We start from the raw sequence: 13,328 nt of genomic DNA on the forward strand, positions 1-13,328 counted from the left end.
GCGGCTTCTGGGCTGCGGGCGGGCCGTGCGGCGCGGCGCGGCCTGAGGGGAAGCCTTTTAAAGCGTTACGTTTCCCAACCTGTGGAGAGAAGCAGAGTCGTAGCGTTGAGTGTTAGGCGTCCGAAAGCCCGCTGAGATCACAGTAAACAGGTTTTAAGGACTGAAGCCTAAAAGTCGTAGCAGTTCAAGGAGAGGATCTTAGGGGAAAATTGGGAAGTGGGAAGGGCTGTGGTTTCCGTGTTGATTGAATATTACAAATAACTTTAAAAATATATAAAAATTGTTACAATTTTTCATCCCATTATTCACTGCTCTCACGTTATTCACTGCTCTCACAGTACAATATGTGTTCTTTCCACAAATCAAATGGCCCTTTTTTATATGTGGAAAAGTGGAAGCTCTACACTTACATAAACATTTAGTTATAGATTTTCATGTGTTTGAGTCTATTTTTAGTCCGAAAAGACAGGTGAATGTTCTAATTTCTGCATTTGCGTCTCAGTTGTTGAGCAGACTTTAAATGTGTGCAACAGGAATGGAATGAGAAACTGTAAGGAGCGAGAAATACAAACTAAAAGCCTGAACACCTGCTTTTTCAAAGTGTATTTTGTTTCTAGTGGTAGGAGTTTTTTTCCTGCTAAATTCTGTGACTTAGTGGTTTATTTACCTTTGCAGGGTTCTTGCACAAGTCTCATGTGAACTTGTTCCCCCCAAGCCAAATCGACCTACAGAAGGTATACTTTTCTTTAATCTTGAGCTCTCACCGATGGCTGCGCCTGGTTTTGAGCCTGGCAGGTATGTAGCTTTCCTAAAAAGACTAACCAGAGGTGGCATAAGAGCCACTGTTTTGATACATGTAAGTATATAGCGTAATCATATTCAATTTGGGTTCATTTTGTTTTAACAGGCAACCTGAATTACTAGTGAAACTGAACAGGCTAATAGAACGATGCCTAAGAAATTCCAAATGTATAGATACTGAATCTCTTTGCGTTGTTGCTGGTGAAAAGGTATGAAAAACTACTAATTTCAAGAGGTTTTAAACTAAAGGATACATATAGTCTTTTTAAGGTGGTCTCTGTCTTGTTTTGGAAACTAGAAGTTCTGATTTTAGGTTAGTGTAAGGATCCACACATCTGACTTCACAGATGTTTTTAACTTACATGGCTACACAGGCTTTCTGAAGTAGAGACCCTGCATGCTCAAATGTTTCCTTTCAGAATAAAGTTTAAATAGTACTTAAATGTTATGTGTTTTGCCTTGATTAACCACGACTTAAATCTAGTGCACTGGGTGTCTTGGAATGTATCGAGATCTTTCATCTTCTTAAGAAGAGACCTGAAGAATATATGCTGGTTCTTTTTATGGTACAAAATATGAAATTGTTTTGGAAAACAATAACTTCTATAGAATCATGTTACATATTACCAAGGAGTTTTGTATGCTTTTTCACAGGTTTGGCAAATTCGTCTGGACCTGCACCTATTAAATCATGATGGTAACATTATTGATGCTGCCAGCATCGCAGGGATTGTAGCTCTGTGTCATTTTCGCAGACCAGATGTGTCTGTGCAAGGAGAGGAAGTAACTGTGGTAAGTTGTAGCAGATCGTCGTACCTGTTGTGGCATCGCAGGTAGCTGTTTCTTTTTGCCTAAAAGGGAGGATTAAATGTGTGAACAGATAAACTCCAAGATACTTAAGTTTTAGGATAGATGTATTGCTATTCAAAACATGAAAGACTAGTAAGGAAGCCTGCTGAATACAGAATTTTATCAGTCTCAATTTATGGGAATAGTAATTGTAAAAGATGAGCATTTTACAGTATTTCAGCCGCATCAAGCATGAGGCTGATGAATGTGCTATATTTGCCTCTGTGGGTAGTAAACAGTAAGAATTGCATGAGAAGAGTAAAAAGAATTTTTTTAATATTTAGATGACTAATAATTTGTTAGCCTTTTTTCATTTTTTTTTTATTTCTTTAAGTATCTTCATATAGTATGTCATTTTAAAATCAAATGTGTTTTGTAAATAATTGTCTTCTGGTCCAATTCTTTTCAAAGTACACCCCTGAGGAACGTGATCCTGTCCCCTTGAGTATCCACCACATGCCTATTTGTGTCAGTTTTGCCTTCTTCCAGCAAGGGTAAGATTTTTAAGTATTTCAACAGAAACAGCTTATTGTCAATTCTGTAAAATTGATTTTAAACACAGAAGAACCTTAAAAATATTTACGTTGACAAGCCGATTTCTTAAAATGTTTTATATGAAGTGAGATGCCATGGGGAGATACTTATGTGTTCTGCACAGTGTAACTAACCAGCAGCTTTCCACAGATGATGTAGAAAAACTTTCAGAGGGGGGAGTATACCCATAAATTACTAATACGTAAACCAGTTCCTTTTTTTTTAATTGTTCTAAGGGTAGTAACTCACCTCAAACTTGTACTGTTGCCTTACATTTAAAAACTTGGTTGTAGGACCTATTTATTGGTGGATCCAAGTGAACGTGAGGAACTCGTAATGGATGGCCTCCTTGTAATTGCCATGAATAAACATCGTGAAATTTGTACCATCCAGTCCAGTGGAGGGATTATGCTAGTAAAGGATCAGGTAAACCTTTGTCTTGACCTGTGTCTCTCTCTCTCTCGTATATGAACTGTGCTGTAATCTTGATGTTGAAATATCTTTGACATTTGGAAGCTAGGAAATCAATTACCTGTCTGATTTAATTGGAAAAGGTTATGTATTCTTAGTCCTGGTGGAAGAGCATAGTACTGTTTATCATGCTGAAGAGACTTAGAAAAGGCATGTTGTTCGATCAGATACGCATCTTCCCTTCACCCCACCCCGCCCCCCCCGTGATTTGGCTGAGAGAGTCTGTAAATTAATTCAGACTGCACTCTCACGAGTAGCCGGAGGGGCTGTCGCATCAACTCGTCATGTATCCAGTCCCTCATACTAAGATGCCGTGTTTTATTTTAAGTGTTTGCAACTCCTACAATGTTCTACAGTTAAAAACATCTTGCTTTCATGGTGGTAAACTGTTGTTGTATGTATAACAAACAGGTGCTGAGATGCAGTAAAATAACAGCTGTTAAGGTTGCAGAGATAACAGAACTAATTCAGAAAGCCTTGGAGAATGACCAGAAAGTTAGGTGAGTGTTTTGGGAAGGAAGGGAAATGGGTATTGTTGAGAAACATACTAGACAGTAATGTCACCCTGTAGTTTGAACAGCAAATTGTTTTCACTTACATTTGTTTTGAATAGCAGGTATTTGTATATTTGAACTTGAAAAGAAAGCATTTTTAGGTGTGAAACATTCTGAAATAGTGTCTGTCACTGAATGACTAGGAAAGAAGGTGGGAAGTTTGGCTTTGCAGAATCTATACCGAATCAAAAGATCACTGCCTTCAAAATGGAAAGCGCTGCTGTTGATACTAACAACGTGGAAGAACAAGCGGAAGAAATCATCACTAAAGCTGACCCTCCTTCCGAGATGTATCTTTTCTGTTTTATTATTCAGGGAAAAACCAGGCTTCCCGGCCCCTGCATTAGCACTACTAGAAGCTAAACACACATCCAAGACTCCTCGCAGCTTAGGTAGCCTTTATAGCCTTCAGAGGAAATGTCAACATCGTATTGGGTTTGGTTCTAACTGCTTTTAGGTAACTTAATTCCTAGCATAGAGTGTAAAACTGAGCTCTGAAGGGACTGATTGTTACAGCTGGAGAGGAAGTACGCTCTCTCCTAACTCCCCTCTAAGCATGTTCTCCCCTGGGGAGAACAAGATAAAGCTTAAAAAACAACTGGTTTGCTCTCAGGGTACAAAGAGTTTACCAGCAAACACCAAGATTTTTCTTAACTACTTAAGTTTTGCCAAACCAATATTGCACACTCCTGGGACAGCCCAAATTGGGGAAGGAATAGAGAACTCCTGGGGAGACCTTGAAGAATCCGAGAGGGAAGAAGCAGCAGAAGAGGAAGGTGAAAGCGAGGCTACTGCTTTTGAATGTCAGAAAATGGAAACTGAGAATTCAAGTACGATGAGGGAAACTAAGAAGGGTAAGTATTTATTTATCTTGATACCAGATATGCTTATTATATCACATCATTAACAATCTAGAATTAAGACATGAAAAGACTTCGCTAGCAAGAAAGGAGAACCATTGTAGTCACTTCCCACTCAAGAGTTAACACCCATTTGCTACTTTCACTTCACCTGGTCCCTTCCCTTTTCTTCAAAAGGAAACTTGATTTCTGTAGTATATGGAGGGCTCCAAATTCAGTGCTAGCTACTCTGAATGTTTCTTTAAAAATGCTGTGGTTATTAGTTACAGAAGTTGTGTGTACAAAACTGATCACCAGTTTGTGGTTGGTTGGTTTTGGTTTTTTAGATGAACCTATTGTACTGTCCGACAGTGAAGAGGAAGAAGTGGTCATTCTGGAACCACAGGAACTACCAAAGAAAACAAGGTAACCATCATGTGAAATTAGGAGGGGAAAGGCATTTGTAAGGAGTATTTTCAGGAAGCATGGGATTTTGGCAAGGCCAAGAAGGGTCTCGATTAACCAAGGGGGCTACATAGATAGCCAGGAACAAGGAAGTTTAAATTTAGGCTAGCTTGCTCCTGTCCTAGGGGGCCAGTCATCCTGGCTGACCTGCAGCAGTCTGAAGTGGTGACAGATGTTTGACTAATGTTAATCCTTCCAAAGAAGGAAAAAACATAAAAGTAGATTTGAATCAGCTGCTCTGTAGAGATGCTGCAGAGATTCTACATGCTGCACCTACACTACAGCTAATCTTAAGTTTTATCTCCCAAGAAGTGAGGCTTACTGCTGTATCCCTAGGCTAGCCATGGAAACCCTTGTTGTTGTGTGTAGTACGCTTTCTAGAAACCAAGTTTGGATTTTGCACTGAGTGTGGTGGATGGTTGCCCTGTAAATAAAACTATTCAGTATGTTTCTTTGATACAAATGTTGTTTGCTCACAGAACACAGACCAACTCAAAACAAGAAAGTACAAGTAAGAAAGCATTTAACAAAAGGAGAAAAAAGAAGAGAGCTGCTCATTAAAGCATCATTCCTTCTTCAGCAATGCTGTATAATACATAATTTGGTCTATCATTACTAAAATTGTTTTTGTAGATAATTTTTTCTTCCTACCCCATATCTGGTCCTGCTTTTATGTATATAAGACTACTGTATACAGCTTTAAATAAAAAAAATTGCATGTAAGTGAAATTCCATGGTTAGCATCCAGCTGCAGCAGCAAACTCACTGGTTCAGCTTGAACTGTCTCAAGTTCTACAACTTGAATTGCAGAGTTAAGATGCAGTTTTCTTAAAACGGCCTCTGCCATTACCAAAGTGAGCTCTGTATAGTCAGAGAGTTCAGGTGGTAAAAGGAGTTACGGCTCAAGTTTAATGCTAGGAAAAGCTGCTTTTAACTAAAGTAGCTATTGCCACACCTTGGAAGTGGTTCATACTTTAGAATGTCCTTCACAGGGGGAAAACTGTGTGTTGTGACTAAGACCCTCTTGCCCATGTCACTCCACATCTTTCTTACCTTTTACTGAAACTGCTTTGTGGTGGTAAAATAAAAAAAAAAAAGCATGTACTTAACAAAATAGCATAGAACTTCTGCAAAAGAGAAGCAACCTGTAATTTAGCAATGGAGTTTCTTAAAAAGTTTAATTAAATATTACATGCAACAGGTAGGAGTCCTTCTTGGAACTGTATTCAAAGACTTATGCTCAAGCAAAACAGAGAGATGGGAAGGTTTCCAAAATACTTGACCCAGCTGCTTTGTTCAAAAACCAAGTCAAATTGGAAACACACACATATTTACAAGAGCAAAGTAGGACTATTTTACATGTGACCTTAGTATTTCATGAAATATGAACAGGAGAGAAGTTACTGTTGCAGATATTACATTTCCCAAATCAATTTTAGAATTTAATGTAAAAAATAAAAGAAAAAATTACTCCCAGCCAGCAAGTTGTGCTCTTTCAGAAAAGGAGAAATACAGAAAGCCCCATTCCTCCAGGAGCTAAACCAGTGTGTTTTCTTAGCGCCAGTTCTTCCAACCCAAAGTCACTGTCTGGAGTACAAGAACGAGTGAAGATTCAGTGTCATCTTACTTCTGCAGTACCATGAGACCTTGAACTTCTTCAGGGAAAAAACAGTGTTCTTTGCACTGCCATTTCTCTCTCCACACATAACACTTCATATCCTACATTCCTTAGAGGTTTTATTTTGAAAGGACCAGAAGTTAAACTGGATGGGCAAAACAGTAATATACTACAACCTGGGATATTTTCTTCAAAGCTTGGTAGCAAGAGCTGGAATCCTCCCATATTCACTTTGGAAAATGAGAAGGTCAACAGAAAAAGATGGTACTTAACTGCAGCAGCAAGAGCTGTCAGCGAGGAAGGAGGAACATAGTTGTACTGGGCAGAGATGCCAGCCCATGACTGAAGCACTTTTTTTAGGCTGTAGAGGAATTCATATCTGTATGTTGAAAGTAAAGCTCATGAGAGCAAGGGAGAATTTTTCTCTGTGCTACAGGAACAGTGACAACAACTTCCATTGAAAACAGCAAGGAAACATTTCATTAAGCAGTAAATTAATACTATAAACCACTGAAGAGCTACTTGCTTTTTTCTGGGAAAAAGAATTCATAAGCTTCCTTTAAGTTACTCTTCTTCTAATGTTCATATTTCTCAGTGGTCTTGGAAAGTTTCCAGCATGTGCTACAAAAAAGAAGGGCAAAGCAGAACCCAGCTTCTCACGAAGAACGCTGTGCTCTCTCGTCTTCAAAGAATAATTGCCAATCAGCATTTTGAGTTGCCCTTCTAAGGTCATAAACGGATCTCACAACTGTGGCAAACATGTTCCTGTACATACAAAACTCCCTCTCCTGCAAGGTTAGAGCATTTCCAATACTAAGCACCAGACATGATAAGCTGTGCAGTTTTTTCCCCAACTAGTTTTAGCTTTTCAGTGGCAACCTGCTGAAATTAAGCTAAATAATGGCTATTGGAGAACATGGTAGACCAATGAAGTATGGTTCTTCATTAAACATTAGAACATGTATAAAAGTCAAAGTGCATCCTGAAAAACTCAGATTGGCCAAAAAAGGCAGCCTCAGCTGTGTACTTTTATCTTGACTGGATAAGTCACCACCACTTGACCTCATTAGTTTTGTAACAGAGTTGGTTCACGGAGGGCTCAGACTGCAGGGCAGGGGTGGGGGCAGAACAGCAAGTTCTTAGCTACCGCACCAAGAAATGCGAGTTGTCTCACTGTAATGCGTGCTTGTCAGCTTGACAAAGGGGTGATGATTTTTGTCCATACCATAACAGCTGTGCAATTTCTGTGAAGAATTTGTACTACTGCCTGCCAGGGGTCCAGATAACCAGACAATGTTGAATCAACTTCAAGTGGCACAGGTTTCACAGGGCAGCCCTTGCCAAAAAGCTTTAGAGATGAAGGGCAGTTTAAGATGATAGTACTGCCCCTTGGTGGTTTTAAGGTATTGGCCAGACCACTAGCATCTCATAAAAATTGTTTATTAGCCAACCTAGAAATGGTTTAATTAAATCCATTTCCATGCACTTACTGCTTTACATGCAAAGAACAGTAAGTACAGGGCAGCGTCACCCCGTTTACACAGGTTGAAGGTAAACATCCACTTGATCCAATGCTAATTATGTGCTAGTTTGCTCATCTAACAGTTCTAGAACTAAGGAAAAATAAGACCAGTTGGTCTACATTTTTGCTGCATGCCGCAGAGGAACCCTTTCCAAACAAGAGGGATGTACAGAATTCATACCATTCTGCACATAGCCCATCCATGCCAGAAGATGTTCCCTCCTCCTGAGGGCACAGAGCAGTAGGTGACCCTCCTGCAGTTTAATCCCTTCATTGCCCCTGAAGGGGTAACTAGGTAAGCAGACTGACAACTGTGATTTTTTTAGTAGGTAACGATGGGCTTTTAGGACAGCCAGCCCATCAGTGGGAACTCTATGGGTTTAAATTTGCATCAGTTTTACACCTTGACTAGGAAATACCTGTTAGCAAAGCCATTTTCTGCATCCTGGAAGAGAGAAGTACAAGCTGGTACTGGCTAGTTTAAGCTGTGCAGCCCCTGCAGCAGAACATTTGACCTTTAAGCTGACAGAGATCTTGCAATACATTACATAGCAATCAAGGCTTCCAAGTAACTGACGCATCCTAAAGAGCCTCCTCACAAGAGTCAATTCCAGCAAGGTCTTCTCCTCATAGCTATATCATTTCTTACAGTATTATAGCCATTAAGCCACATTTTGTATCTATACTAAGTCTCAGTTTAAACTAGACAGTATAAAAATGCTACAAGTACTGCTGTGGAGTCCAAGTCATTCTTACTTGGAAGGAGAAAAATCCCTACTATAATAATGCACTGCTAATACTCATGTTTAGTCTATAATTAGATAAGCAGTCTTGGAGTTCCCTTGGTCTCCATGGTTAATTCTGTGCTTGAAGAGAACATAAAACCCCAGCTAAATATGTAAACAAGATTGCATGTACAAAAGATTTACATTAAAACCACATAAAACTAACTTCATTATTAAGCTCATCAAAACCTGTATTAATATTCTGAGTGATCACATCTAGAATTTTGAACCACATTTAAAACTGTACATCATTTTCTTGTAATATACATCTTTTTAAAAGATCAGTCTCTTGATTATTACAATAAGTTTAGTGTCTCTGGTGGGTCAATAAGCGATACTCCATGGTACCTAGAGAGGGGAAAAAAAAGATGCAGGATGTCATCTTGCTCAAGTGCTCTCCGCCGTGAAGATTAGCATACACGCTGCAGCAAAGCACATTCCTCACAAGGCGGGAAACATTTTGGGCCTTGTCAGCTGCCATGCTGACCCAGATTTTTAGGAGCATGAGGTAACATCTCCTGGCTACCAACCGTAGGAATGTCAAGAAAATTCCTCCAGTTTCTACCTGACATTTCAGGTAGCGATAGCAGGCCTGGTAGTGGACGCGAAGTATTGCTGAACAAAACATTGTGCAAAAACCTGGGGAGTCTTGTCACCATTTCACTTACATGGTGGATTCGGTTGAGTCTGACCGAAGACTTGAGATGCATCCCATGCCCCCATCCCGTTAAGCAGTTACATGCTAGGACAACTTGGGCGTAACATACCGGCTTACCATACGTCTCTACAGATACTCACTTTGTACTCTTGTACTTTTCCCTTATGGACTGTTGTGTGTGCTGTGCTGCTTTGAGGTAGGTCTTATGTAGGTCCGTGAGGCAAGGCTTGATGTCTTCAAGGGTGTAGCCTGTTACTTTGCGCAGGGATTCAGGCTGAGGGAAACAGAATATCACAAGAAGAGGAACATCTGAGTAGTGTCTCTGTTCACTTACGCTGATGACCACTGGTGGAGTTTTTGGCTTCCTGTCGAAATTCTGTTGTTCTATTAGGTTGACAAGAGTGTTGCTTTCTTAAGCACAAAGTAGTTTAATGCTCACTGCTCAGATTTTAGCAGTTCATGTAGGTTTATGGTAATCCTGAAGACTATAATATTCTAAACAAGTACTCCTTGTACTTTCTCACCACCCGCTTCCTTATCACAAGGAAGCTGCTTACAGCTTTGAGAAGGATCACCAGAACGGAGTGCATCAGCAGATGCCTCCTCTTTCCAAGAAACGGTGTGACCATCCCCCATTTTTCAAATACCATAGGGAGCAGACCCTGACAAACAGCCTAGGAGTGCAGAGGGGCTGTGATTCCCACAGCCCAGGCCCCAGCATTGAGAACCGAGTCCGAGTACACTCAACACACATAAAGGTGAGTGAAGGCTCAAGTTTTAGTGCTACATACCCAAGTTTGTCCAGTGATCGTATAGCCTGCTAGATTAAATGCTGCAGCAGCAATAACTGATGGCAAGTATTTCAGGTAAGGATCAGCATCAATTAGACTCAGCTCCCCAAGGTACTGCAAGGGAAATGAGAGAAAGGGAATCTTATTCCAAACGGAAGTAGAAGAGCACTTAACAGTTGCACTAGAACCCTAACTTAAGCTTCCAATCCTGCCATCAGTTGAAGGAACAGCTTTTACTAGTTTCCACTTACTTTCTCTTTTAGCATATTAGCCACTATCGGTGTTCCCAACACATGCTTTTTCAACACCATGGTTTATCTTTAGAGGTATATAAGATCTAGAGGGAGGAGTGTCATTGGGTCTGACCTTTGCAGAACAAGACAAAGGCCTCTTCTCTGGTACCTGCCATGCGGTTAGGATTTACTATAACCTTTAGCTGAAACGTTATGTGTGCTTCACTTCAAAAATTAGCCTCTGGATTTAGAGCTCATTTGCTTGGTGAGGGGAAAACCAAAACAAAATTCCTTGTTAGCCATAGTGGGTGAGTAGGTGTGGCAGTTTTAAGATAAGAAAGAGGGAAACCTCTAGCAGAGAAACAAACCCCAAATTAAAGTTCATCAATCTCTGCCTGCCCTGAGTAAGCACGCATGCTTGCGCCAGGCCAAGTGCCAGCCTGTGATAGGAATGGATTATCTCAGACGCTAAGCGGCAGCAGGAGCGTTGGTGCCCAGTGGGGTGGCACCACTTCTGGAGGAGTGCGTGTCGTACTGCATGCACACTCCAGAACTCTCCCAGAGAGACTACACATTTAAACATAGGAGGAGGCAGGGAAGCCTGGGCTGAAGAATCCTTTGGTATTTCTTTTCTATTGGGACAAGGAAACAGAGCTTGTAAAGCGCATTAATAGTAATAGAGCTCTCTAGTTACATGGGCCGAGCTAGTAATTCTTGCTTACCATTGATAGGCTCTCCACTTTAGCGTTTGTCTGCTGATGTAGGAAATACTGAGTGAGGAACTGGTTGATCGTTGGAGCTGCCAAGTCAAAGGACAAAACCTTCAAAATTAAGTGCTCCATCCTTAGGACCTGCTTCTTGGTATAGGTGTCATCTGTGATGTAGACAAACTCTGCTACTTCAGGAGGGTAGATTTCTTCAAACTTTCTGCCAGGAGAAATAGTTATGAACAAATAATCAAGTACTAGAAAACCAAATAGCTAGCAACATTTAATGTGAGCCAGCGTGTTAGTTTGAATTCTGACTTGTGAAGCAGCTGGGCACTGTTACTGAACAAGTTTGCTGTGCTTGGTTTGGTAACTCTTGAATCAGCAGAATTTGAAATTACAGACCTACAATAGCCTAATACTTTAGCACTAAGCAATTTGGGACTCAAGAGTTGCTGAAATTCCAGAACCACCCACTAATTGGTGCAAGCAAAACTTTCTTTTCACATGGTTTGTACATATTCCCTCAAACACTGTTTAGAAGCCTTCTGCTGCTGCAGCCAGAAATAATGAATCCTTACAATTAGAGCACTCTACAAAGATAGCCTAGAACCTTGCTTGCGGAGTTCCATACAAACTGCCAAGCTTTTAGGTGGATAACTCCTGATTTTTCTTCTAGTGTACAGCCCTCCCAAGTCAGTCTGGCTATAGCCAACAGAAATGGGGTAGCCACAAGATTTCCATGTGTGTGAGACCAGCAAGTGGAATTTTAAAATTAAGCAATTTCACTTACGATGCAAGAAGCATAGCTGCAGTACCCACAAGCTGAAGTTTTCCTCTCAAAACAGACATTGAAGAAAGAAACCTATCAATGTAATTTACAGCTAAGTGCAGGGTTTCATTCTGTAATTTGTATTCTTCTCCAACTTCTACCAGCCAATCCACAAGAATAGCCCGCATGTTGTTTGTGATATCAGGTTGCTTCTTCATGTAACCCATTTTTGGCTTGCATTTCACCTGTAGGTTTAGATGACAGATAAAATCGAGTTTGGACTAAATGCCAGTAAGGAAACAACTGTTTAAGCTCCATTTGCCATAGTTTAAACAGATCAGAAGTAAACAACAGTAAGCCTAGGATCAGTAAGTTATATTTCCATAATCTTGCTTTCCAGCTTCTGTTCAGTGCATGGCACAATCAACTTTCTCACAAGAAACTAGTCTTGTATTCACAGCATTTTCTTTCTCTTTCTAGCAAGCTTTAATTTAGTCACTGTAGTAGTAGCTGATGTTTAGGTGCATTTCTCAGCCCCATAAGCTGCACGCAAATAAGAAAAGAGACAGCAGCTCACCTCCATTTCCCTAAGGTATGTATGGATATCATCGATGTAGTCTGGCACGTTATTGACGCTTGGTTTTTTCTCTTCTGCTTCTGAGATTATTGAAATATCCATAATACTTGGAGAATCTAAGCAGAAGACAACAGCTATGTTAAAACGGGCACCATCAGGCCACAAAGAGCCTCCCTATTCTCTAGCATGTCGATGGGGGCTCTCCAGCACTGCTGGGTCTCGTGCCTCCTAGGCAAGCAGAAAGGACAGACTGCCACTCGACTAGACAGGGGGTTGAGGAGGCTCTAGGAAAGCCAAAACATTACTGCAACAGGGAAGCTTCCCATCCCCCTTTCTTTTCCTCCCCCCAAGAATAAAGGGATGGAAAAAATGACTCTTGTCATTACCTAGAACTCAGTGCATCTTGCGTTACCTTGTTACATAGAGTCCTGTAAGCTTAACTATTGGGTCTTAAAACAGGGCTGGAGCACCAGAGTGTGTTGTAGACTCTGGAAGTGGACCATGATGAAATTGGCCCACAGATACTGATGCACGTGTTACAGAAGGTGGATCTGACAGCTCCCATTTCTTATGTACCGGGAAGTGTGCAGAACACTTGTGCCAGTACTGGGTATTGCTGGGGAGAAGAATCTGTTAAGTCTCAGGATCTGCCTGAGTAAAGTTTCCCTTTCTAACTCTACAGCGGTAGCAAAGAGTGAGGCTTTCGGGGCTGCTCTTATCTGCAATCTGGTTTCTCTCGTGAGGTACCCTTAGTTAAGGTTAAAAGAGCGGGGATAGAAGTGTAGAGGCTCAAGTAATTGATAGCTCAGGTGGATTGAAAAGCTGTTGTAGCTTAACAAGCAGCCTCAGCGAAACCAAATCAGTTTCAGCAACTGAAAAGGTGTCTTTGGGGTGAACTACACCTGTCTACGCCCTGAACAGCTTCAGGACCTACAGTCCTCCTCCGCTTTGCTCTGGAAATCGCTCCCCAGGCAACACCTCGGCACAGCCCTGCTCACCTCCTGGGGAAGGGCCCCGCCGAGATGGCGCACCGAGAGCCCTCCCGAACCCCGGGCAGGGGCACTGGGCGGCTGCCGGAGCCCCGGGGGGCAGGGGATGTCACGTACCGAAGCTCAGCTCCATGGCGTTGCCCAGGGGCGCCAAGGGCCGCCG

At 41.3% G+C, this 13,328-nt stretch overlaps 2 protein-coding genes across 2 annotated transcripts; one reads left to right on the plus strand and one right to left on the minus strand.

Annotated features, from left to right (window-relative positions):
- Positions 1-682: 682 nt before the first annotated feature.
- On the plus strand, positions 683-5,074 carry EXOSC9 (exosome component 9). The gene is made up of 10 exons (XM_010293601.1): positions 683-795; positions 908-1,010; positions 1,456-1,593; positions 2,062-2,144; positions 2,478-2,610; positions 3,067-3,155; positions 3,353-3,499; positions 3,873-4,063; positions 4,396-4,474; positions 4,993-5,074. The coding sequence occupies exons 1-10, from the start codon at positions 767-769 to the stop codon at positions 5,072-5,074; spliced, it is 1,074 nt and encodes a 357-aa protein (XP_010291903.1). The 5' UTR covers positions 683-766.
- A 3,172-nt stretch (positions 5,075-8,246) lies between these two features.
- CCNA2 (cyclin A2) lies at positions 8,247-13,322 on the minus strand. Its single transcript, XM_010293600.1, has 7 exons — positions 13,283-13,322; positions 12,177-12,292; positions 11,621-11,844; positions 10,843-11,047; positions 9,888-10,001; positions 9,237-9,370; positions 8,247-8,786 (listed from the first exon to the last, which is right to left on the minus strand). Exons 1-7 carry the CDS (start codon positions 13,296-13,298, stop codon positions 8,735-8,737), a joined length of 861 nt encoding a protein of 286 aa, XP_010291902.1. The 5' UTR covers positions 13,299-13,322; the 3' UTR covers positions 8,247-8,734.
- Between the last annotated feature and the right edge of the window lie 6 nt (positions 13,323-13,328).

Source organism: Phaethon lepturus, unplaced genomic scaffold, assembly GCF_000687285.1.
Source record: "Phaethon lepturus isolate BGI_N335 unplaced genomic scaffold, ASM68728v1 scaffold28078, whole genome shotgun sequence".
Lineage (NCBI taxonomy): Eukaryota > Metazoa > Chordata > Aves > Phaethontiformes > Phaethontidae > Phaethon > Phaethon lepturus.